Consider the following 24761-nt stretch of genomic DNA (forward strand, 5'->3'; position numbering starts at 1 on the left):
GACAGCTATCCCTCCTCCTCATTTGCTGTTGTGCCCTCCCTCTGTTGTCCACCTATAAACTGCCTGTGGACCTATACTCCTCCCCTTCCCCCCCCACCCAATCAGGCACCTGCTTACATTTTGGTCATACATTTGATAAAGGGCTCAAGACTGCAACGTTGATTATTATTTTTATCTTTGCTATATAAAGTACATTGCGTGACCTGCTGTGTTTCTCCAGCATTGTCTTTTTAGTGCAGTCCCTGTGTCTGCAGACTTTCGTGCTTCACTCTCCCTTTTATCTTGTTTATCACATGACCAAGTACATCCAGATTGTTATCACTATGTTTGAAACTGTAATACTACACCTAACTTTCCCTTCAAGACAACTTTTTGAAATTGAAACGAGTTAGTGTATCAAAATCTTGAATAAACTGTGAAGATTTTTCATAATTTGTTGATTTTTGTGACTGCACTTTGGTTATTATTGCTTAACAGTCTGTGCCTTATGTGATTCAAACAATAACTCTTGGTTTGAGTCAAAATGGTCTACCCACTCCTGAAACCAGAGCACACTCTAGTGCAGTATGAAGGTAATGTCGTATGTCTTACAGAGCAGCCACTGGCCTCAAAAAGATCCCATGACACTACTCCAAAGAAACCATGAGTACTCAAATGGGACAGCCAGTAAAGTTGCTACCTCACGGTTCCAGTGAGGCCTGCTTCAATGCTGACCCATGTCTGTGATCACTGAGTGGTTTAGCTTCCTCCCACATTTCAAATTACAGTAAACTCCACAGTATCCGGCAGCTATGGGGATTGGTAGATGCCAGATAAGTGAATTTTCCCATTGTTTGAGATTGTATTTTGCATGGATTGGTGAACTAACACCGAAACACACTCATTTTAAACTTCTGTAATTTTTACAAATTTGCTGATGACACTAAATTGAGTGGTAAAGCAAATTGTGCAAAGGTTACAGAGAGTTTGCAGACAGTTAGTGGAACTGGGTCAGATGAATGTACATTGCAAAGCCCCACTGGTGCTGTACTGAGCGAAATGCTGAAAATGGAGACTCAATCAGTGATATCTGAAAGTTCAGATGCGAATCTTGATCATCACATTTCCAAGGTTATGAGCGTAGGAAGATCTTCAAAAGCATCTAGAGCAAGTACAGCTTTGCGTGCTTAAAGCACATTAGCTATTTATGCAAGGGCAGATGGACTGTAATGTTGGCAAATGCGAGGTTAGTCACTTTGGAAGGAAGAATGGAAGGTCAGAATATTATTTGTACTGATGTGCAGAAGGATTTAGGAATGCTTGTACACGAATCACAAAAGATTGGTTTGTAGGTGCAGGAAACTATCAAGAAGGCAAATAGAACATTGGCCTTCATTGGTAGAGGGATTGAATTTTGGAGCAAAGAGGTTATGCTGCAACTGTACAAGGTAGTGGTTAAGCCACATCTGGAGTACTGTGTGCAGTTCTGGTCTCCTTCCTTGAGGAAAGATGTACTAGCTTTGGAGGTAGTACTGTGGACATTCACCAGGTTGATTCCAGGGATGAAGGGGTTGGCCTATGAGGAGAGATTGAGTCACCTAGGACTGTACTCACAGAGAATCTTGTGCAGCCCATGGGGTAACAGCTTCTATTAAGCTGCTCCTAACCTTTTTCCAAAGTTACTTCTTTTCTTTCTTTTGTGCTTTTCTCTTCTTAAATAGGTTTATAATGGGAAAAATGAAGAAATCGCTGTTTCTGGGGAAATGATTACTGTACTGACAATAACCACACCAGCAGTGCGAGTACAAGACAGCTTTTATAAACTAATACGTACACTAAGAGGTCTTGTCTCTGCAAGACGAACCTAGAAGGCCGGATTGTAGTTATATACAAGGTCATTGGGATGACCCTTGGTGACCTAGTGGTGGAATTACATATCACCACAATTACTATTCTGGGCAACATCAAAGACCTTAAAAAGGACATTAAAGAATCTAAAAAATGATGGCAAAGAGACATTAAAGCATCTATTGCCCATCTTAAAAATAAATGAACTATGGACCATCGAAACCCATGACACCAAATTTAAGGAACAGAAACATTCAGCTGAATTTATGGAAGCTTATCAATTTACAACAAGATAATACTGAGTTAAACATACCCAATGTTTTCCTACTGAAGAAAGTTGCAGATTTGGAGGTCAGGAACAAAAGGAACAATTTAAGAATTATTGGGCTAAGAGAAGAAACCGAATCTAGCCACATTACCATTTTTTTTTTGCTGAGTTTTTCCATGAGGTATTTGGACAAGATTTACTGCCTACTGTACCCAGAGGTTGACAGGGAACATGGATTGCTCATTTGTAAACCAGCTCATGGCAGCAAGCCTCGTTCAGTTATTCTCCGCCTTCATCGATTTCAGATCAAAGATGAATTTATACAAGAATTCCGACGAAGAGGGATGCTGAAATATCATGGATAGAGCATTTGGATTGTTGAAGTCTACCCTACAGAGATCATGAAGGAACATACCCAGTACAGTTATGTCTCAGCTTTACCCAGGTGGCTTCAAACCATCCTTGCTTTTCCCAGCTCAGCTTCAAATCACCTTTCTGGACAAACCCACAAAGTGTCTGAATTCTCCCAAGTTTGCTCAGTAATTTCTGGAACCGTCTCCTTCTGCTCCAGCTGTTCAGTAAAGTGTTGCTATTCTATTCTGGGTCTGACTGTTATTCATTCTAATTGTTTTTTTAAACTTTTGGTTGCAGTTTATTTATGATTAATATACTAGTTTATTTGGACCACTTTTTATAATTGGGAGGAAAAAGTTCATTTTTTTACATTTCTATTCTTTTTCTAGGACTGTTAATATCCTATTCCCCAACTCTGAATGAACAATATTTCACAAGTTGGAATTTAGTTTTAGATTATTCGTTTGAAGTTTTTTTGAATTTCATTTAAAATTCTAAGTTCAGTTACAGAGGTCTTTGTTTTCTGACCTTGTGATCTCCTACTTAGTTAACACACGTTTAGTGTGTTTTGGAAGCATGGTTAGTTTTTTTTCATTTCTAGGAGTGCTGCCAACAGAGAGATGGGGTGAGGTTTGATTTTTTTTCCTGATAGCTTGCTATTTTCAAGGTTAGCTTGGAATAGGGGGGGGATGGGGTGGTAGCAGTTGCAGATTGGGTTCATTGGTGAAGTTATTTTGGTGTTGCAAAAATGCAGTGGCTTTATTCCTGTTAAGAGTGCTTATTATGTTAACCGCTTTATTAATTATATGGATCTCAAGATTGTACTTTTTCTTCTAATATTAGATATTAAAATATTCAAATAATCTCATGTAGTGTCTATGGTTTGAAACATTCTAACAATGCAAGATATTTCCACATGTTACAAAATTTAAACCAGGGATTGTTCTTTTACAAGAGACTAATCTTCGTCTATCTGACATCTTTCATTTGTGGAGATTTTGGAAGGGACAGAACTTCCTTTCTGCATTTATGGCTAACTCTAGAGGGGTCTCAATAGTGATAGACCAAACTATTCATTTTTACTAAACCCAATGAAATATAATCGATTAGGATCACCAATTACATTTTATCAGGTAAACTTTGTAATAAATTGTTTGTTTTTGTTAATGTTTATGGCCTAATAGTAAAGATACAATTTTTTTTTAAAAAAACAGCTTTTTTCTCTCTTACCAAATTTAAATCTATATTCTTTGATCATTAAGAGGAGACTTGAACTGCTGGTTAGACCCTACACTTGATCATTCATCTCCTAAAATTGCCACTTTAAACTAGTCTGCTATGCTTATTAACTCGTTTATGCTGCAGAGTTAACTTTATAGCCCCTGAAGATGTTTTCACCCTGATAAGGAATTTTCCTTTTTTGCTAAGGTACATCATTCATATTCACAAATCAATTATTTTCTTACAGATAAAAAATTAATTCCAATAGTTGATTCTCATAAATATGAGAGCATATTAATTTCTGGCCCCTCTCTGGGTGTTCTATCAATTAATATTCCAGATTGTACTCGCTGGAATTTAGAAGAACGGGAGGGGATCTTCTGGAAACACATGTTGGAGAAGACCAGAACTAGGGGACGAGGGTAGTAAATTTAGGGCCTATCAGGAGGACCTGCTTTCCCCCCACCCCTCCCAGAGGGTGGTGAATCTGTGGAATTTACTACCCATTGAAGCAGTGGAGGTGACCTCAGTAAATTTATTTAAAGTTGGATAGATTTCAACATGGTAAGGGAATCAAGGGATTATGGGGAAAAGGCAGGTAAATGGAAACGAGCCAATCATCAGATCAGCCATTGAATGGCAGAGCTGGCTGGATGGCCGACCCCTGCTCCTAGTTCTTATTTTCCACTTTTTTTTGCCAGTTACTTGAATTCCAAATCCAGATAACAGGGGTGTTACTGTATACATGAATTGGTAGTTTAATTCATCACTGCTCATTTTTCTTAGTGTGTGGATGAAGATCTTAGTGGAATTGATGGGAATGTGAAAGAATAATATGGGATTAACGTTAAATTAGTGTAAATGAATATTTACTCCCTGGGTTGAACAGGTGGGTGGTTTCCTTGCAGAATGATATAATGCAACAAACACAATTAATTTCTAGTGTCCTGGCCATTACTTATTCCCCAATTGGCATGTCTAAAACAGGTGATCTGATCATTAGACATACATTCCTTGCTGTGTCTTAATATGCTGCCATATTTCTTGGAATACTGCAAGCAGTTTTGGGCTCCATAGCCAAGAAAGATTGTATTGGCACTGGAGAGGATCCAGGGGAGATTTAAAAGGATAATCCCTGGGAGAAAGGATTTTGTTGGCTCCAGGATTGTACTCACTGGAGTTCAGAAGAATGGTTGGTGGGGGGGGGGTAGTGGGTCTTATTGAAATCTATTGAATACTGAAAGGCCTGGATAGAGTAGAAGTAGAGAGAATGCTTCCTATAATGGGGGGAGTCCGGGACCAGAGAGCATAGCCCCAAAATACAAATAACTTTGGAACAAAGGTGAGGAGGAATTTCCTTTACCCACAGGCTAGTGAATTTGTTGCGGCAGACAGCTGTGGAGGCCAAGTCACTGGGGATATTTAAGGCAGAGCTAGGATATGTTCTTGATCAAGAAGGGAACAAAGAATTACAGGGAGAATGTGGTGAATGTCTGCCAAGCTGCCGGTCTCCCCACTGGCGAGCCTTGCTGAACTAACATTGGCTGTGCATTATCTCTACTGTTAAGGACACTCCCCTTGGGTATAACTGTATATGCACCTATTGTCTTTCATTATTGTACCATGAGTTTCTGCTAATAAAAGCCACGATTATTGTTTGACCACATCTTCTTTGTCTACTTCATCAACTGGCACTTCAATTTTATTAGCAGAAATAGATGCTGCCCTCAAGCCAGAGCAGCTGATAATTGACCAGTCTGCCCCAAGGGCCAGAGAAATTTTCAACCATTGGATTGCTTGTTTCGATTACTACATGGCTCTAAACAACGTGGTGGATGAGGCGATAAAGTGGGGCCACCTGAATTCTCTGCTGGGTGAGGTCCCTTTTGCCGTAACGCAGTGCTTGCTCGACACCAGTTGCTGACTAGACACCAGAAACCCGGGAAAAGTGATGCTGCCTATGCACTGGCCCTCGACTCGTTGGCAAACGAATGTGATGTCAGGGCAGTCAATGTGCAACAACACCGCAATGCCTTGAAGCTGGATCTTTTGTCAACGGAATTGACTCCAATTACATCCAACAGAGGCTGCTGGAGACAGAGCCCTTAACCAATGACCAGGCAGTCACTCTAGCCAAAACACTGAGAAGTGCCATGCAGTCCAGTGAAATGCTAGAAACCAAAAAGGAAACATCCAGGAGTGCTGGAATCCCGAAGGAAAGAAAAGGGTGAACCCCTGAAAAATGCTACTTCTGTGAGAAGAGCTGGCACCCCAGACAGAAGTGCCCCGCTCAATTTGCTACCTGCAGCTATTGTGGGAAACTCAGCCTCTTCGCTAAAGCGCGTAAGGTGAAAAGTACTCCCACTGATAAGAAGAAGAGAAGCACCAAGAAAATGCGTCCTGGAGCTGCAGGAATGGAAGACAACAGTGAAAAGGGGGAATCCTCAGACGAGCAGGCTGAATCGACTTCAAGTGATGGCGAGGTGAGATCCCCTGTGATAGCTCAATTGACTGTAAAGCTTGGGGGATGTTACAGACTGGAACGGTCGACTATGAAGGGGGGAGATGAATGGTGAGACTTTTGATTGCCTAATAGACTCAGGGAGTACTGACACTGTACTCCTAAGAGCTCTGGCCTCGCCTGGTTCGCCCCTTCCTCGTACCCCTACTCAGAGTGAGCCTGAGAGGTGGGACTCACCCCCCCTTCCCCCCCCCCCAGCCTGTGACCCCTAGTAAGCTTTCAGATGGCTGTGCTGAGGCTCCACTGCCTCACGCTGGCGATTCTGGAGCGGGTTCAGTCAGTCCTGTACTAGTTCCCAAGGTTGCAAAGGAGCCACCTGTTTTGAGAAGAAGCACTAGAATTCGTAAAGAACCTGATATTCATAAAACATTTCATTATATTTCGATGCTTGCTAGATACTGGCATATTTTGGCTGTTAGAGTATTCTCAATGCCAAACATGGTATCCAAGTATCGCTTGCTTCAGTCTTTCCTAGCAGCTGTCCTTTTGATTTTAACCCTTCTTCTGCTGGGGGGGAGACTTTGGTGAATGTCTGCCAAGCTGCCCATCTCCCCTCTGGCGAGCCTTGCTGTACTAACATTGGCTGTGCATTATCTCTACCGTTAAGGACACTCCCCTTGGATATAACTGTATATGCACCTATTATCTTTCATTATTGTACCATGAGTTTCTGCTAATAAAAGCCATGATTATTGTTTGACCACATCGTCTTTGTCTGGCACTCCAGAGAAGGCAGGAGAATGGGACTGCAAAGGATAGCAAATCATCCATGAAAGAATGGTGAGATGGACTCAATGGGCCAAATGGTCTAATTCTAGTCATGTCTTATGGCCTTATTATCATACACAAGAAGTATTTAATTGACTGTAAACGTTTGAGATTCTCTGAAAGGACAAAAATATCACATGGATGCAAATCACATGTGTTTAATCATTACTTTCTAAAAATCTTCACTCCATTATAGAATGGATGAAAGAAAGCAGACCTGATAAATCATCTTAGAATCTCAATATGTAGGCATATGACATTGACTCTGGGTATTCGCACATTAAAAGTACTAAACTCTTGCATTTCAAGAAATACATCAAAGGCTGAGTTAGATTTTATCAATCAGAAATCGAATTTGAAACTACAGACAACTACAAGTACTTGTGGTACTTGAGGTAGATTGAACTAGGACCAGATTTATTTGGATAAATGCCTCCTTTTCTAAGATTGAATGCACCATCAGTATCCTTTTTGACACTGGGAAATATGACCACACCCTGTATGGATTCATCAGAATGGGAAAAGTAAGACAAGAGGTCCAGAATGGAAGGGTGGGGGGTGGGGGGGTGAAGAACAGAGGTAATATTTGCAATAGCATACAAATTGTTAAACTCAAAAATTAAACCCAACAGTTGGATTGTGCTTATTCAGAAGATGAGGTATGCTTTCTCAAGTTTACTTTGAACATCACTGATACAACATTGGAGACAAGAGTTCAAGGAGATTGGGTGATTGTTTCGCAGAACACTTCAGTTCAATCTGCATTATTTTTGCCCACAGAGATGGCTCACTTTTGTTTCAATGTGTATCTTGCATTCCAGCTTCTGATTTTTAAAGTAACTGAGATGTTGACAACTCTCACGAACCGGTGTGGACTCGAAGGGCTGACATGGCCTGTTTCCACACTGTAAATAGTTATATGGTTTGCTCTGCACCCTGTCAAAGACATTCCCTCAGTTCTCTCCACCTTTCTCTTCCCAAAGCTTAACACACAACATTTTTACAGTTCTGATACAGGTCCTTGACCCAAAGCATCGACACTGATGCTACCAGACCTGCCAAGCACTTCCAGTTTTTGTTTTCCACTATCTGCAGTTTTTTTTTTGCTCCAACTTATAAAATTATTATTATAGCTCAAATTATTTTAAAACATTCTTAAGTAACATTGCACAGAAGTTTGTTTTGTTCTTACACTTTGTTGGTTATAGCCCTGAAGAAGCAGAAGATGAGGGAACTGATAGCTGGAGTACGGGTAACCATCATGAACACTTGTTTCTTGCTTCTCTTTATTGGTTCTGCTGTAAAATTTCATATTTTTGCATTGATTGTTTTTCTTTGCAGGCTGCCCAGGTAATGTTGAATAACGTCTCTGTTGATCCTCCTCTTGGTTTCCAGTGGTAGTGAGGCTTGACTCACTGACACTACGCCGCAGAGGTATTACTTTACAGCTGTTGTCAGACATGGTTACGTAGTTGCCTTTCGCTCGGTTTCTCTGAAGTTTCCGTGCTTGTGCATTTATATCTGGAAACAAAGTTTATTAAATACAAATTTATTTTTAATTGTACAAATTCTATCCAACCAGGTTATGAGTTTATGATTATTAAGATAAAGCCTTATTGTCTGCTAACTTAGGATCCACATGCTCACAAAAATCAGCTGCGAATTACTGGGTGAATACTATGCTCGTTTTGAAAAGCTGAAACTACAGAGATATTGTTATATTCTTTGACGAGCTCACCACTGTATGCTACTTCATGCCATTGTTGGTAGCCTTCAAGGTCTCCACATTTTTTTTAATTAACACAGGAAGCCTGTGCCCCTCTCCCTCAGGAATGGCAAGGACTTAGTGTATAGCAGTATTTATTTTACTCCAAAGTTAAATATCCTGCTGGAGATTATTTCTTTTGCTATCAGTGGCATTATATTTTCCACAGAAATCAGTAAACACACGCAAGGCTTTGGAATGACAACCGATTTACAAGTCTGACATGGTCTTTATGGCAAACATTCATTAGTCAAGACACTGATAAAAGTTAACTAATTTTTCATGCATTGCCCCTCAATCGCCAACTGCAGTTGTCTAACTGGCAAGACTATAAGTTGGCAACAAATACAAGAACCTTCCCACTTTCAAGGTATCAACACTTAAATTGGAAATTTACTACAAATTTAGCTTACTTTACAATTATTTCAAAGAGAATGACATGAAAAATATTTTCATCGATTTGTTCTTGTAATTCTCAAATCTGTAAATTGGCATTCTGTTTTTAGTGGATAATAACAAATAATATGACAAATTAACTCCACCAACTATGATAAAAATGAAAATCCATGTTCTCAAGCATTAGAGAATGTCTTCCTACTGGAAAAAATAAAAAGTAGGGAAGAACAAGGAGTGAGGCTGAAGTATATAGTAATCAAAGGTAATTTACACGGACCTTTCTCCCCACTTTAAGCAGTAATTACTTTGTCCTTGTACCACCCTAACCAAGCAATCCACTTTAGGAAATTACTGACTTGACAGAAAGGTTACAATCTTCCCACAAGGCTCAATTAGTGGATTTGTTTCCAAATCAGATTATTTGAGGTAATGTTATCCTTTTCTTCCAGCTGGGTGTGGAATTATGGGTAAGGAAGACGGCCGTTTCTCCCGCATTGAGCCAGCTGCTTTTCTCCCACTGGGTGCTTGGGGCCAAGAGTCACCTTTCCACCAAAGGTAAATGAGGGTGGGGACGGGGGAGATGGGGATCTGAGCCAGGTTTATTTTGAGGTTTCACTTTAAAAAATGTTTTAAAAACTTGTTAGTGATATTACAGTCTTTATTTATCCAAATTAATTTAATACCCCGCGCCCCTTGTTTTGTGCAATTTTGAAAAATTGTATTTGCTTAAAGGGTCTGCCATTTTAAAATGATTCTGAAATCCAGAAGATGCTGAAACACTGCAGGTGTCTGGTCCAAACGATCCTGGATAAAAGGTAAGGCATCAACAATGTCTATGGTCACAAACCCTCCACCTTTCATAACTGATATTGCAATATTAAACATTCTGACACACCTATTCAGTAATCTATTAAATACACCTTTCCTAAAAGAAAATGGGAGCACAATGTATATCTTTATAATGTGTAAGAAGTTGTTTTGATCCTCAATAAATAGATATTTAAAAAAATACAACTGTCCTCATACAAAGTACAAAGCAGTGAATAAGAAAATTTCTTGTGTTCAATGGAACAATACATAAAATCTTTGTTTAGTTCTCTGTAATAACTTCTCAAACTTAAGTTTGTAATGAATTATATTGTAATTTCATATTAATCAAATGTGCTTTCTTAACCTCCGTTGAATTCTGTTGTAAATTCTTCTAAAATCTTGTACACTACAGGAAAGGCGCACAGAAGTGGAAATGGTGGAGTTTGCTGGAGAAACTCAGCAGGTCAAGTCGCATCAGTGGTCAATGTTGCAGCTGGGAACCCTTCGTCGAGTTCCTCCCACAGATGTTGTTTTGCTCCAGATTCCAATATCTGTGATTTCTGTACATCTATGGAACCAGGACTACCAGTCACTGGACTACCAAAGAATGAGCACTGGGCACAACAAGTTAGATTGTTTCATTTTATGGTTCACATTTTTATCCTCTGCATTATTTTATAGAGAGAAAAAAAGTTACTGGATCTAGAGTATGGCTCACTCTGTAGGTTAATAGTGCAAAATATCAATGTACATCTATCAAGTTTCAGCAAATACTGTTTAAAATATGAGAGAAAGAGACCACACAGCCAAGTTTTCAAGCAATCTTCTTTACTACAACCCAATAAGGAAAAAAATGTATTCACACAAGAGTGCATATTTTTAGCAGCCTCAAATAAATGTTAAAATGTGCATTCCGTTGAGAACTTAAAAATTTTTTGGCCATCTAACATAATGACATAGAAAGCTCGTTACAATCTCACAGATTGTTGAATAAATATAAATTATATGGCTGCTAGCAGGGTTTATGTTGTTGAATTTCTGAATGGGTTTGTGCAGGACTATTATAATGGCATCACTACCTCATGGCCATTAAAATCATTTAATAACATTTTCTACATCATTCAAGCAGATTCTACAAATTGGAATTTATGGTTGTAAAAATAAAAATGCTGGGCAGAGGAGTCTGTTGATCAATGGCCAGGGTTACCCGTCCAGCATGGACACTGCAACTGAAGGCGACAACAGGAAACCACTTCAGTATTTTTCCCTTGCGTAGTCAGGAGCTCAACATCAACTACGGTCTCAGCTCAGAGATGGAGCCTCCATCGAAGGAGAACAGGGGAGGCAATAACTACAATTCAGAGGGTCAGAGATCATGACGGATGAAGAGACGTGATCCCTCACGCCGAACAGCAAGGCATCTGAATTATAATGATATCATTCTGTCCTTTAGCATGTCATAGGGGCATTATTGGAGCATGGGAGGTTTTTTTTGTAAAAGTGTAATTTCATTATCAGCCTTTTCATTGGGGAAATGCAGAATATGGAAAAAATCCCACTGAAAAGGAGAGAAAATCAACCTTGCTCATTTTTGCTTAATATTCAGGAGATGAATTCTCATCTCATTTTAGCTTTACTTCCAAAGATGTGTGGTGTGTAGTGATCGCGGTGAGAGTTATTGGTAGAGAATTCAGTAAATAAGAACTTTACGGAGTTATAGAATACAATTTTTTCTTGGACTAGGTAATAATGGTTGTTAATTCTGAAATTGTCAGTCTTCAGTTTTGATTTAATATCAAGTTACATTTATAAAGTCATTATTATAGACATAATAGGAGACCAATTGGTCAGAAGACCAAAACGTCATTTCATCTGGCATTTGAAGAGGAAGGGGAGGTGAAAGATGAAAAATGTTAACAAGAAAATCAATTGTGAGGGATCTCACAACCAACCAGACCTCTCCACACCTCTGTCGACACACCCAATATCAAGGCACACACCATGAAGCCACGTTGACCATTTCAATCTCACTATAGATCAAGAAACAACCATGAGAGCTTCCGACATGCAACCCAAGTTACTCACTCAGTCATTCTGTTGATCAATCAAGTAGTCTACGTCTTCTAAACTCTTTCAGTCCTGAAACATGCCCATCAGCAATCCCAGCCCTTGGCACACTTTCAACTCCGTTGTCTTGGGCACTCCCAATGTTAATCCCCATCATGGGTAATGCTTTCACCTGCCAAAGTCTTAAACCCCAATTTCCTTCCCTATTCTTTCCTACGAGGGCTTTGAGACATTTTACAAGAGTCAAGGAAGCCTGTGAGAGCAAACTACTTTTACAAATAATGAAATTGATACTAATATGGCCCTCAGAAAAAGTAACACAAGGAACAGGCATTTTCAAAAAGGATGAAGTAGAATCCAGTTGCAACCCCCAGCAATTTAGTAAAGGTAATACAGGTGAAGAACAACACAAATTAATATTGTTTAAAAGTTATAATTAATCAAGGTCCTGTTGAGCATCAGTCTTGAAGAAATCACAACAGCACCTGTTTATTTTATATATTATACACACACACAGGCATGAAGGGCTTTTAAATTTGGCATGAGACCAGTTTATAAAAGTTTGCCTAAAATTAAAATGGGATTGTCACTACAGGAGGCCTGCAACTATTGACAGTTCACTGAAAGAGCCAACTCATGATCCAGAAATCGGAATATGTGATCACAATTACAAATTCACCCGCACAATTTACAACACACATGAACTTTGTAACTAAGTTTGGTTTCTGCACACTGGCAGGGTGACCATGAAGGGGGTCAACAAAGCATTAAACTGGTGCATATTCAACGTGCCCCCAAATCAATACATTCACCATGCTGTACCTGCAGTTGTTGTATCTTTGTCCTTTGCAGCCATTTCCTCCACCTCGGCTCGTTTTCGAAGCTCAAACCTTCTGGCAAACCCCTCCTTAGGTTTCCAAAGATCCTGCAGAAGAAGTGGTTTCTCATTGTCCCCCAGAGGTCGGAGACATTCTGTTCGCCAGTGCTTGTCCCTCCCCTCAACCCTTCCGATTACATCGCAGAGTAGATACTCTCTGGCGCAGGTCTTCGTCACGGAGTACCGCTCTACGGCTTCTTTGACCAACTCTTGGGCACTTGACCGTGGTGTGGCCAGGACACTTTTGTAGTTTGCACCGCTGCAGATTTCATTGCCAAAGATCTTGAGGATGCCCGGTGCAGAAAGCTGGATGGAGAGCTCGGAGGGATCGTCTGTTATGTTCACGGGGATGTCAGCCGCTGTCTTTCGCTCACGATAACTTAGTTTCCGGTACAGAACTTGCGTGAAAGCCCGACTCAGCCTTTTCGATGGCTGCGACATATTTGTCGTCAATTCATTAAACATGCTGTCGGACAAACGATATCTGACATTTGAAAAAAAATGAAGGGAAATGTTACGGTGCAATAGCACCAATAATAAGTTAAGTTTAAATCTACATGCTCTCACTCACTCAAATATTTTACATATTTTCCCAACACATTCAATTTCACAAAATGCAAGAATCAATTCTAGAGACACTGGAGTCTGCGGGACAAAAACAAAAGGGAGTTCAAACAATATCTGTGGATGAGACCCTTCATCAAGTCTGAGCATGAAGGAAGGGAGCCAGTGCAACGAAGAGAGGGGTCGAGGAGATTTGGTGCACCAAGGATGATGAACAGAAGAAGCCAGGTGGGGGAAGGAAAGAGGGTGTGAAGTTGAGGGAGAGAGGCGGGTCATGGGCGGGGGAGAGAGAGAAAAGCCACTTTCAGGCGGAATCGCTGGGAGAATGCGGCTCCGGAGCCAGCTGAGGACATGTGCAAAGCGACATTCAGGAGGCAGCACTGAAGGCGCTGTTCTGGCCACTTGAAGGGTCCGCAGTGGGGAGAGGCGCCGTGGAGCAAACGCCAGCTCCTGTCGACTGTGGCTGTAGTCCCGCCCGCTTTTAGGTGCCTAGGGGGAGAGCTCAGAAACAGAGAATACACCTATCCAAGGAGGGTTGGGTAAGTACTCCTTGGGTCAGGGTTCTCCACTTTCAGGTGGCCTCCCAACAGCCGCATTCGGGTATTTTAGGCACCTTTACGTTGGGGTATTCTGGCCACCTGAATGCGACTAGAGAGATGGAGTGGATGGTGCCATGAGGGGTAAAAGGGAGGGTGAAGATGGAGAGAGGTGTTAGAGGGAGGTAAGCAAGAATATATAGGCAACCAGTGCTGGAAAATGGCGAGTGAGGAAGATAATGGTAGGAAGCAGCTTGTAGAGCTCAGTACACGCAGACATACACACACTTGGGGGTTTACAATATGGTTATTGATGTGATTGCCCAAGGATAAATTCATCTATGTGGCCTGAAGAAAATGAAACTAACTCAGTATCAGGAACCAAACAATATGCAAGAACAATTCTAGCTACAAAAAGTACACCAGATGCAGCCTTTCCAAGATGTGACCAGTCCAATCAAGTGGTGTTCCAGATGGAGAGTGTTTCTTTCAAGTAGTATTGGAGGGGAGAAGGAATAAAAATTGTCTAGCATCCAATCCTTCATGGGCCACAATTTCCACCAATTAATGGTTGTGGAAACCAAAGCCAAAGTCTTTGAACTTCACAACAAAGAACACTCAATGATTTCATTCTTCTCCTTTACCACTGTAGTCAGTTAGATGGTTCACAATCCTGCTACTCAAATCGATACTATGACTACAGCATCACAGAAGCCCCTTTTACACAGCTACTTCCTTGATTGTGCCATGCCTTCCGTGTAAAAGGTATGAACATAGAATTGAGGGGGGCTACTGTAGTCCACCCTTTCAGATGGTCACAGAGGTAGCCGCAGTGCCAAATCAGTGTCAATGTAAAAGGTGCGAACTGGCAAGCCGGGACATGGGTGGGAAAGGATGCGTTTGTGATACATCATACTTGACATCACTAGTCTCACCTCTTTTGCTCCCAGAATGCCACCTTGCTGTGTAAAATGACACACTGGCCCAGCATTAAGCCAGCGTTGCTTGGTTCAGTGTAAACAAACAAAGCTAGCTTAATGGCAGGTCTTCTTTATGGCAGTACGGGCAGTCACGTCTCCAGAATGGAGGACCATCGCCTTCCCAAGATCGTATTTATATGGCGAGCTCTCCACTGGCCACCGTGACAGAGGTGCACCAAAGAAGAGGTACAAGGACTGCCTAAAGAAATCTCTTGGTGCCTGCCACATTGGCCACCGCCAGTGGGCTGATATCGCCTCCAACCGTGCATCTTGGCGCCTCACAGTTCGGCGGGCAGCAACCTCCTTTGAAGAAGACCGCAGGGCCCACCTCACTGACAAAAGACAAAGGAGGAGGAACCCAACACCCAACCCACCAATTTTCCCCTGCAACCGTGTCAGCCTGTCCCGCGTCGGACTTGTCAGCCACAAGCGAGCCTGCAGCTGACGACGACATTTACCCCTCCATAAATCTTCGTCTGAGAAGCCAAGCCAAAGAGAAGACAGGTATTGTGGGATCTCTGTAAAAAGGGCTTAGCCAGCCTGTTTCAACCTATGAAACACTACTCACCTCCAATCCTGCCTCAGTTCATTCACTCCTGAAATCCAAAACTATGCTCTTGTACTTTTAGATTTCCAATGCTAACCTCCCGCCTTCTATCCTCCAATATAACAATCTAATCTAACGATGCTGTCCATGTCTTATTCCTCTTCTTCTGTTCTCTGACCTACAATACCTCTTGATCTTAAAATTTAAGTCCATCCATACCCTTGCCCCTACCTCTATAACCTTTTCTGTTGCATTTTCCTTTGTACAATCCATTGCAGCATTAACACTTGTACATTCAGTCAAACGGGCATTAACTCTGGTGATAAGACATTGTCAAGATTGTAGCTTTTTTGAGCAACAGCACAAGGAAGTTTTCACAAACCAACCTTTCCTAATAAGGGAAGCAGGAGGCATCCTGATACAGGTGCCTAACCTTTTATCCAGGATCGTCAGGACCCCGTTATTCAGAATCATTTTAAAATGGCCGTTCCTTTAAGCCCGTCTGCCCAGCATTACCGTCTCTTCCTCCTCGCCTGCCCGAGTCACACTGCCATCTTTCTCCCCCCCCCACTCATTCTCGCAAGTCACACCGCCTTCTCTCCCCCTCCCCATTCACCCGCTCGAGTCATGCTACTGTCTCTCTTCCTCCACCGCTGTACCAGCATCAGGGGAATGGCCATCTTCTTGGTTCCGCTGTGCTGGCACAGCAGTTTCAGCTGCATTGGGATTATGTGTAGCGATGACAGCCATTGATCCTGCATTGAGCTGCTGCCAGTCTGACTGAAAGCACCCCAACGCTGGACAGGCATTAGTATATTCGATTCAGAGGCATTTATAAAGTAGTGGAATGACATGGGATATTCCAACGCAAGTTGAGCAAGGGTCATGCCTGTTGCATAATAATCCAACAGGATACACTGGAGTTAAGCGAAGGTCACGTTAGGTCAAGTTTGGCAGTAAACTCCATCATTGATGAGCAGATATCATCTACCAAAAAAAGTGATGGTTTTTGGAGACTGCTGTTTTTCAGAATCCCAGATAAAAGGTTAGGCACCCGTATTTGGTAATAGAACTTCATGTCACTGTCAGTACATGGCTAAGAAGCTATCCTGTCAAAGGTCTTGCTCTTAAAAAAAAACTATGAAGCCACATCATCGCTGAACTTAGTCTGATTTCTGCACAAGAGAAGGGAAGGATTATGTGTCCTGTTTTAGGGATGACATGAAGATCCTGGTTAATGAAATCTAGTCTAGGAAGCTGCCTAGGAGGCTTTAAAGGGCTGAAAATAGTCATACTAACTGCAAACATGTCAACCAGTAGTATAATTCTGAAACATTAGGAAATAAGTAAAGAAATTGTCATGTGTGAATCATCAGATTTGTGAACACATTTAAGAACATGATTACCAGGGAGGACATACCATGTGACAGATAAGTGATCTCCAGAAAATAGCTCCATGAACCACTTCTGTGGGTTCTTTGAACCATTCACAATACTATAAATGACAAATATAAAGACAAATCTGTAAGCAAATTAATAAAATTGCAATTTGAAATGCTTGGCTTGCTTTCAAATATAACAATTTTACCTTCTATTGTCAACAATTTTATGAAATAATGAAGTTTGCAAATCGTGTTTGAGAATCAGCATCTTTAAAATATATTGCTTGGACTTTCTCCCTCTTTTACTGCAAGTATTTGTTAGTACCGGTCTCCCTTCAAAGATGCTGGTTACCCTATCGTAATAGAATCCATGGACTTTTTGACAAGGCATTAAAATCTGATCACATTTTAATAACTTTGCCATTTATGCTGGAGGTTCCAGCATTGTTTGGTGATGGTTTGGAATCTCCCAGTCTGGGGGTCAGCCCTGGATAGAAAGCAAGGACTACTCATTATTATTCTAATGCCTTCCTGGTTTTTGCTTATACCTTGAAGAAGGGCTCAGCCCCAGAACATTGGACACTGCAAGACAGGCCAAGTTCATCCAGCATTTCTCTGTTTTTATTACAATCACAAACTTTGGTGCTTTATTTTGCTAGTTATAAACTAAGACACACTTGTAAGAGTAGGGAGATTGATTTCAGTTAGGTCACAGCTTGAGTACTGTGCTGAGTTGAGATTAACACATTTTAGAAAAGATGTGATTGTAATGGAAAGGAGATTGAAGAACATTTTAACTGGTCTGGAAAATTGTAGCTGTGGGAGAGGATTAGATAAGCAAGGGTTGGTTCTTTAGAACAGATGGAGTTGAGAAGTGACCAAAGAAACAGCAGATACTGGAATTAAAGGTTATACCGGAACAACACAAAGGATCAAGAAGAATCTGTAGAGCAAAAGGTCCAAGTTCAAAACTCAGGGACAAGGGTGAAAAAAGGTTTAAAGGAGGGCCTTTGATTGAGTAAATAGGAAGGGTAGTGAGGTCAGGAATCAGGAGGGAATGGATTTCAAGTAATTGATGGAAAAATTAGAGAATGGAGGACGAAACAAAACAAAAACAGAAATGTGGTCTGAAAGAGTGAGCAACAATTGGATCTGCACTCAAAGTCTAGGAATTCAGGGGTATGGGCTAAGCGTTGGAAGATGTAATTCGTTTTGGCCAGATTTATTTTTTTTTTGCAGTCATCTAGGACTTAATGACCCTCTTCAATCTCGTAACTTTGAGACGGTTTTATGAAACAATACGGAAGAAAACAGCACAAACTGGGGGAAATTTGAATTACAAGCCGCTTTCAGGTGCTCAGACGCAGATAATGCGCTGGCAGATGCAGCTGGGACGTTCAGGGGTTCGTGGAGAAGATGCCTTTGTCACCTGAATGTGCCAGCTTAAGGAGAGCCACGTCCGAGCAAACGCCAGCTCCTGTGGACTGTGGCCGTAGTCCCACTGCTGCTTTCAGGCGCAACAGAGATTATACCCACAGGAGGAGGGTTAGGTAAGTGCTCCTCCCTGGCTGGGTTCTCCACTTTCAGGTGGCCACCCGACAGCCGCATAGGGGTATTTTGGCCACTTGAAAGTGCCAATTATAGTGACTATGGAGATGGAAGCAGGTGCATTGCTACATTGTACAGCTACCAAATGTGGTTCGGAGTGAAACACAAAACTCAGCAGGGAAAATGCTGGAGGAACTCAGCCGGTCTCACAGTGTCGATAAGAGGTGAAGTTATAAGCAACGTCCTGCCACACCCCCCCCCCCACCCCCCACTTCTCTGTCAGATAGGGGACTTTCTCAAAGGGGAAGAAAAAGCATGGAGAGAGAGAAAAAAAAACAAGAAAATGCATCCTTAATTGTATTTTGGGCGGTCTGGAGATGCTTGTTAATGCAAGTCTGGAAATGACTGCGGATCACTCTCGTTTCAGTCGGGAAGGCAGGGGCGGTTTCCCATAGCAATGGCCCAAGCCATTTCTCCCTCTTTCCCTCCCTCCAATGATCCATCTTCTCCCTTAACCCTGCATTCTCTCAGCTTCACCAGACACCAGCTCTCCCTCTCCACCCCTCCTCCTCCTCCCCCCTTCCTCCCCCACCCACCCCCCTCTTCCCCCTCCCACCCCCCTCTTCCCCCTCCCCTTCTCCCCTCCCCCCTCCCCTCCCCCCTCTTCCCCCTCCCACCCCCCTCTTCCTCTTCCCCCTCCCCTTCTCCCCTCCCCCCTCCCCTCCCCCCTCTTCCCCCTCCCACCCCCCTCTTCCCCCTCTCTTCCCCCACCCCCTCTTCTCCCACCCCCTCTTCCCCCTCTCTTCTCCCACCCCCTCTTCCCCCTCTCTTCTCCCACCCCCTCTTCTCCCCACCCCCTCCCCCCACCCCCTCCTCCCACCCCTTCTTCCCACCCCTTCTTCCCACCCCTTCTTCCCCCTCTTCCCACCCCTTCTTCCCCCTCTTCCCACCCCTTCTTCCCCCTCTTCCCACCCCTTCTTCCCCCTCTTCCCACCCCTTCTTCCCCCTCTTCCCACCCCTTCTTCCCCCTCTTCCCACCCCTTCTTCCCCCTCTTCCCACCCCTTCTTCCCCCTCTTCCCACCCCTTCTTCCCCCTCTTCCCACCCCTTCTTCCCCCTCTTCCCACCCCTTCTTCCCCCTCTTCCCACCCCTTCTTCCCCCTCTTCCCACCCCTTCTTCCCCCTCTTCCCACCCCTTCTTCCCCCTCTTCCCACCCCTTCTTCCCCCTCTTCCCACCCCTTCTTCCCCCTCTTCCCACCCCTTCTTCCCCCTCTTCCCACCCCTTCTTCCCCCTCTTCCCACCCCTTCTTCCCCCTCTTCCCACCCCTTCTTCCCCCTCTCCCTTTCCCCCCTCTCCCCCTCGCACATCTTGTGCTTGTTTTTAATGCCCCTTATTTAGACAGTGCATTGCATTCGACTATCTCCTAATTTTTAAAATCTCCCTTGCATTTTACTGCCTTTATTACCCCCACCCCACCCCCCCCCCAAGTATCTCTTGCCCTCGGCATTGCACCCACTCTGCAACCCCGCACTTACCTCGGCGTCTGCCTTTATTTTCCCCCTCCCTCCTGGAGATGAACAGAAACAGTGCTCGTCCTCTTCTCTCTGCATTCGCTGCCCAGGTGACCGAGTGATCAACTGCTCGCCGAAGCCGGGAGCCCGAGTGCTCACGGAAAGACCCGAACCGCCGAGCGCTGATTGGCTCGTCTTCCTCCCTTCCACCCGAGCGAGATGCGGGGTCGCTGCCTTGTGCCGGTATCGCCCCCTACGGGTGCCAAAGGTCCTTTGCATCGATCTGTTTCGCAGAGGCCGCTCAGCCCATTGTTCCTGCACCGACTCCCTAGCAGAATCTAGTCCCAGATTCTCACGCAGTTCCACACTCCTCCTTTCAAGTGTTTATCAGATTATATTTTATTGCATTGGCTTATATCTTTGAAACAGCTGCAATAATGGCGCAAATTATAAATAAAACACTTGTTGAGAATTACTGCTCAAGACCCAATTGATACTGAAATATTTTGCTTGAGAAAAATTGTCATTGCCCCATTTCCTTTTGAGTTATTTCCTTTTGTGTACATAATGAGTTAATTATATACGATTAAAACAGTGGTTTTCAAACCTTAAAGTGGTATGTGAGTGGAAAGAAAAAGTTTGAAAACCACTGGGCTGAAGGGTGGCCAAAAGGTCGGTTTCTGTGCATACATTGCTATAACTCTCTGACTTTTTAGAAGCAAAATTGAAAATTAAACTATTACTTTCAGAAGGAATAACTTTGATATACTTACATTTCATATTCAATAAAATATTACAAATCTCTTTAAAATATAAAATGTCATTTTTTTAAACTCCATTCTCGTATAATATTACATTTGAATACTTGTTTTCTTTTATTGTTTCTTTGAAAATACATTTTGACTTTTTATGAATATGTTCTGTCATCCCATGTAAATGACCCCACCAAAGAACAATAAACCTCTCTATCAAACCCACAGACAAGAGTCTGTTGTAGTCTGGTGCACTGACCTCTACCTTGTTGAGGCCTGATGACAGCTGTCAGACACCTTCAACAGGACTTCACCATAGAACAATTTTCCCATAAATCACCCCCCCTTGGCATCTTCCCCTGTGACTGCAAGATGTCCCACACTTGCCTACATTTTGCTCATACCTTGATGAAGGGCTCAGGCCTGAAATGTTGGATATGTTTCTTAATCAAATACTGTCATTACCAGGCTGAAGATCATCCATCCTACATCATTCAATCCAATGTGCTCCCACACACTGTTTCAATGTTTCAAAACCTTCTTATATGAATTCTGGCTCCTTTGTTATTTCGCTCCATCTCAAGGTCTTTCCTTTTAGGCGTCTGTGTAACAATACTTGTGATATCACTATGGGTGAATTTAACTATGTTGCCCCTTCTTCTACTGTCACAATTCAGTTTGATTTACTTTTTTTTTTAGCACAGTACAACTTTTTTGTACGGTATAACTTCCCAGACAAGAAATGGCTTCTCTTGTCTTTCCTCACCACAACTCAGTCGCATATTATTGGAATTAGTCTCTGTTCTTAAAACCCACTGCAGCTTTTGAATGTCTATTTCAGTAACCCAAAGAAGGAGGAGATATCCTGCCAGACTAACTACTGCTGTGACTCAATGGATTCCACCCCTGTTTATGGTTAGAAGATTGTAGATTCGTCCTACTCAAGAATTAATGTACTGTCAAACATATTGCCCCGAGAGAAGGTGTATTATTGAAATGTTATGACCTCTCTCAGCTGGGAACTAGTTAAAGAAAAACATTTCTAGTGTCCTGGCCATTGTGTAGCTTCCAACACATTGTATGAGAATACATTACCTGGTCAACTTCTCTGGTGTTTGTGAAAGATTGCCATAGGCAAATCAGGTGGTGTGGTGCCTATATTATAAACTGCACATGACAAGTCCAGACACAAGTTCTTACTTTCCCACACAGTCTATTATTTTGGCCTTTGTGGTGAATGTCTGCCAAGCTGCCTGTCTCCCCTCTGGCGAGCCTGGCTGTACTAACATCGGCTGTGTATTATCTCTACTGTTAAGGACACTCCCCTTGGATATAACTGTATATGCATCTATTGTCTTTCATTATTGTACCATGAGTTTCTGCTAATAAAAGCCATGATTATTGTTTGACCACATCATCTTTGTCTACTTCATCAACTGGCACTTCAGCCTTATACTCAGATCCATTTTGTGCGATTCGAATAAAGTCACTCTTCTCCATGTGTACTCAGTAAGAAAGCTGAAGCGTGGAATCCCTGGCCTGAGCCAAGTATGGAATTCAGCAAAAGATCCCAGAGTCAAAGGTACATCTGACCTCTCTGTAAACATGGCACTCAATCTGAAATGCACTGCACCCTCAGGTTAAGAGATTGCGTAAACTGTGATGATGGTCTGGAATCTGGCTTGTTGATGAAGTAGAGGAGAAAGAAATATAATTTTCCTAACTCTTGTAAAATTTCCCTTCTGATAGTAAAAGTCAAACCACAATAGAAGTTTTAAACACATATGAATATCGATCTTACCTGCTGATTTGATGTGCTCTGATCGTAGAATATTAAGTTGAAGCTTAACTCGTCACTCAATTGGATCAATTTACTTGAAAGAGAAGCAAATCAGGTGGAAACTAGCTCTGGTCCAGCAACAAGTCAAGACAGGAAGAATCTACATCCAATCAATTCCACCACAACCCAAACCACCCAGTAATATTTTCTTCACAAAGCTGCCTGTAGTCAAGCAGCAGCTTCAAATAGGCATGTCCAATAATGGTTTTGAGACGCATGTTATTTTCCATGAAAGGATGAGTGGGTCAAAAATCTGTTCAGCAAGTTGTTGACATTTTGCGTCAGAGCTCATTAACCGGTCTGTGGACCAATCTACTCCTTGGGTCTCTTTCACAATGTGTTGGGTGACTTTTCACTTTGAACAGCTAAACTTCCTTCTCTTAAATCATTCTCATGACAACACAAATGGTGAGGTATTCTATTTAATCTCAAAATAACTATTAAAAGAATCATAAATTATCTTGAATATAAAACACAAAAATCATCAAATACACGCATACAGAGAGTTTCAGAAATATTCAATCATTATATTTTAATTAGATCTAAAAGTCAGTATCAAAGTTTCATGTGACATTCAAATCATGCAAAGTTAACATTCAACAATATTCTCAGTACAAAAGAATAAAAACCGGAGAGTGGCGTTCACTCCAAGTTATAGGCAGCTTGGTTAGAAGTTCCTGAAGTGAGTCACACAGAATATTTTATTTTTCTTTTTGGGGCTGATATCAGTGCTGCATTTGGGGAACCCCATTCCTTGGAATCATCAGTTGCTGATGGACTAAAATTCCCATAATTCTCCGCGATTGATTCTGCACCTTTCTATGTCGCATTACCTTTTGTCATGTTTTGAGGTGCAATTTGGTTACATTGAATGAATACTATATACATATTATCAGCATGTAATGACAAGCTGAAATTTCATTTTTAACATACATAATTTGTGCATATTTTTACAAAGTCTTGCCAGCAGGCCTCAACTAAATTTAGAGTTTTGAAAGTCAATCGGCAAAGTAAGATAAATAATAATTCAACTTAGTTTTTCTAGAAAAGATGGACAGAATCCCAACATTGTGTCAGTCAAGTTGATATCTCTCAAATGTATTCAGAAAAGTTGTTTTAAGGATAAGGCTAGATTTTGGCAATGAGGAGAATTCATTAATCTCTACGTTACTGGCTGGTAAAATAATTGAACCCAATTAACAAATCAAGTTTAAACTAACACGTTGCAGGTTTCAGTAAAAAGTACAAAATCGTTGCATTTTTTTTTTAAATGGCCGTGTCCTTGACCAACTTGAAGAGAGATACACACAGAAAAGTTAATTTCCCTCTGAGCCAGATATTTTTAATTATTTTTTTCAAGTCACTTAGCCAGAGATTTAATTTCTACTTCTAGTACATTAGAAGTTAATGTTGAATGCCTTTGTGTATTACTTCAGCAGAATTATAAACCTGTTTATTTTAAATGGGGTAATGATTGCACTAAAATAGTGTGCAGACCAATTTTTATTCAGAAGGTTATCAACCAGTGAAATGTTAAAGAAAATTGAATCCCCTGGGCATCTCAAGAAACACTGATAGGTTAATACTGCATTGATAATACTTTGAGTGATGTCAGCCCTTGAATATAAAGCAAAATACTTGAAATTATTGAAGTTTAGGCAGGAATGACGTAGAGGTCAGTTGAATCCAAGGCCTGTAATGGTCTTGAAACCACTTGAGGCATTAGAAGTTTGGTCCAATGGCAGTAAGCATAGATGATGTAGGAATTGATTACAGAAGCTGTGGTTTTTTTCCTAACAACAGAGAAAACTAAGGTGAATTGTGAAAGTGCTGTTCAGAATTATGAAACAATTCTTTGAGAAACAATAATGAATACCTGTTTAAATTGGCAAGAAGGTGGGTAACTAAAAACACACACATCTTGGCAAAAGGTCTATTGGTAAGAATATGGAATTTTTTTTATGCTGGGGGTTGGTTTGATTGGAATGTACCCCATAATAGAGTGGTGAAAGGAAATTATTCGGTAATTTATGATTTGTCATATACCTGAAATGGGAAATATTTCTGGGGTATTGGCACGATGGCACAAATGGCAACTTTCTGAATTGTATGACTCCATGAATTACAATTATAGTTCATTGACTGGATCACTGTAAACACAAACCAATTCACTGTCCACACTGGCTTTACAGAGCAGGTGGCTCTCAGACAATATTGGTTTCAGCA

The 24761-nt window shown here is 41.7% G+C and overlaps 1 protein-coding gene across 1 annotated transcript in view; it reads right to left on the bottom strand.

Moving 5' to 3' along the window:
* The window catches only part of radil (Ras association and DIL domains), a 54622-nt gene extending 34565 nt beyond the window's left edge, over positions 1 to 20057 (bottom strand). The window contains exons 1-3 of the mRNA XM_069904736.1: positions 19968 to 20057; positions 12820 to 13358; positions 8152 to 8480 (exon numbers count right to left, since the gene is read on the bottom strand). Of these exons, the coding sequence (XP_069760837.1) occupies positions 8152 to 8480; positions 12820 to 13339 (849 nt within the window). The 5' untranslated portion in view covers positions 13340 to 13358; positions 19968 to 20057. The remainder of the gene's footprint in view (positions 1 to 8151; positions 8481 to 12819; positions 13359 to 19967) is intronic.
* Positions 20058 to 24761: the final 4704 nt, after the last annotated feature.

Source organism: Narcine bancroftii, chromosome 12 (assembly GCF_036971445.1).
Source record: "Narcine bancroftii isolate sNarBan1 chromosome 12, sNarBan1.hap1, whole genome shotgun sequence".
Taxonomy (NCBI): Eukaryota; Metazoa; Chordata; class Chondrichthyes; order Torpediniformes; family Narcinidae; genus Narcine; species Narcine bancroftii.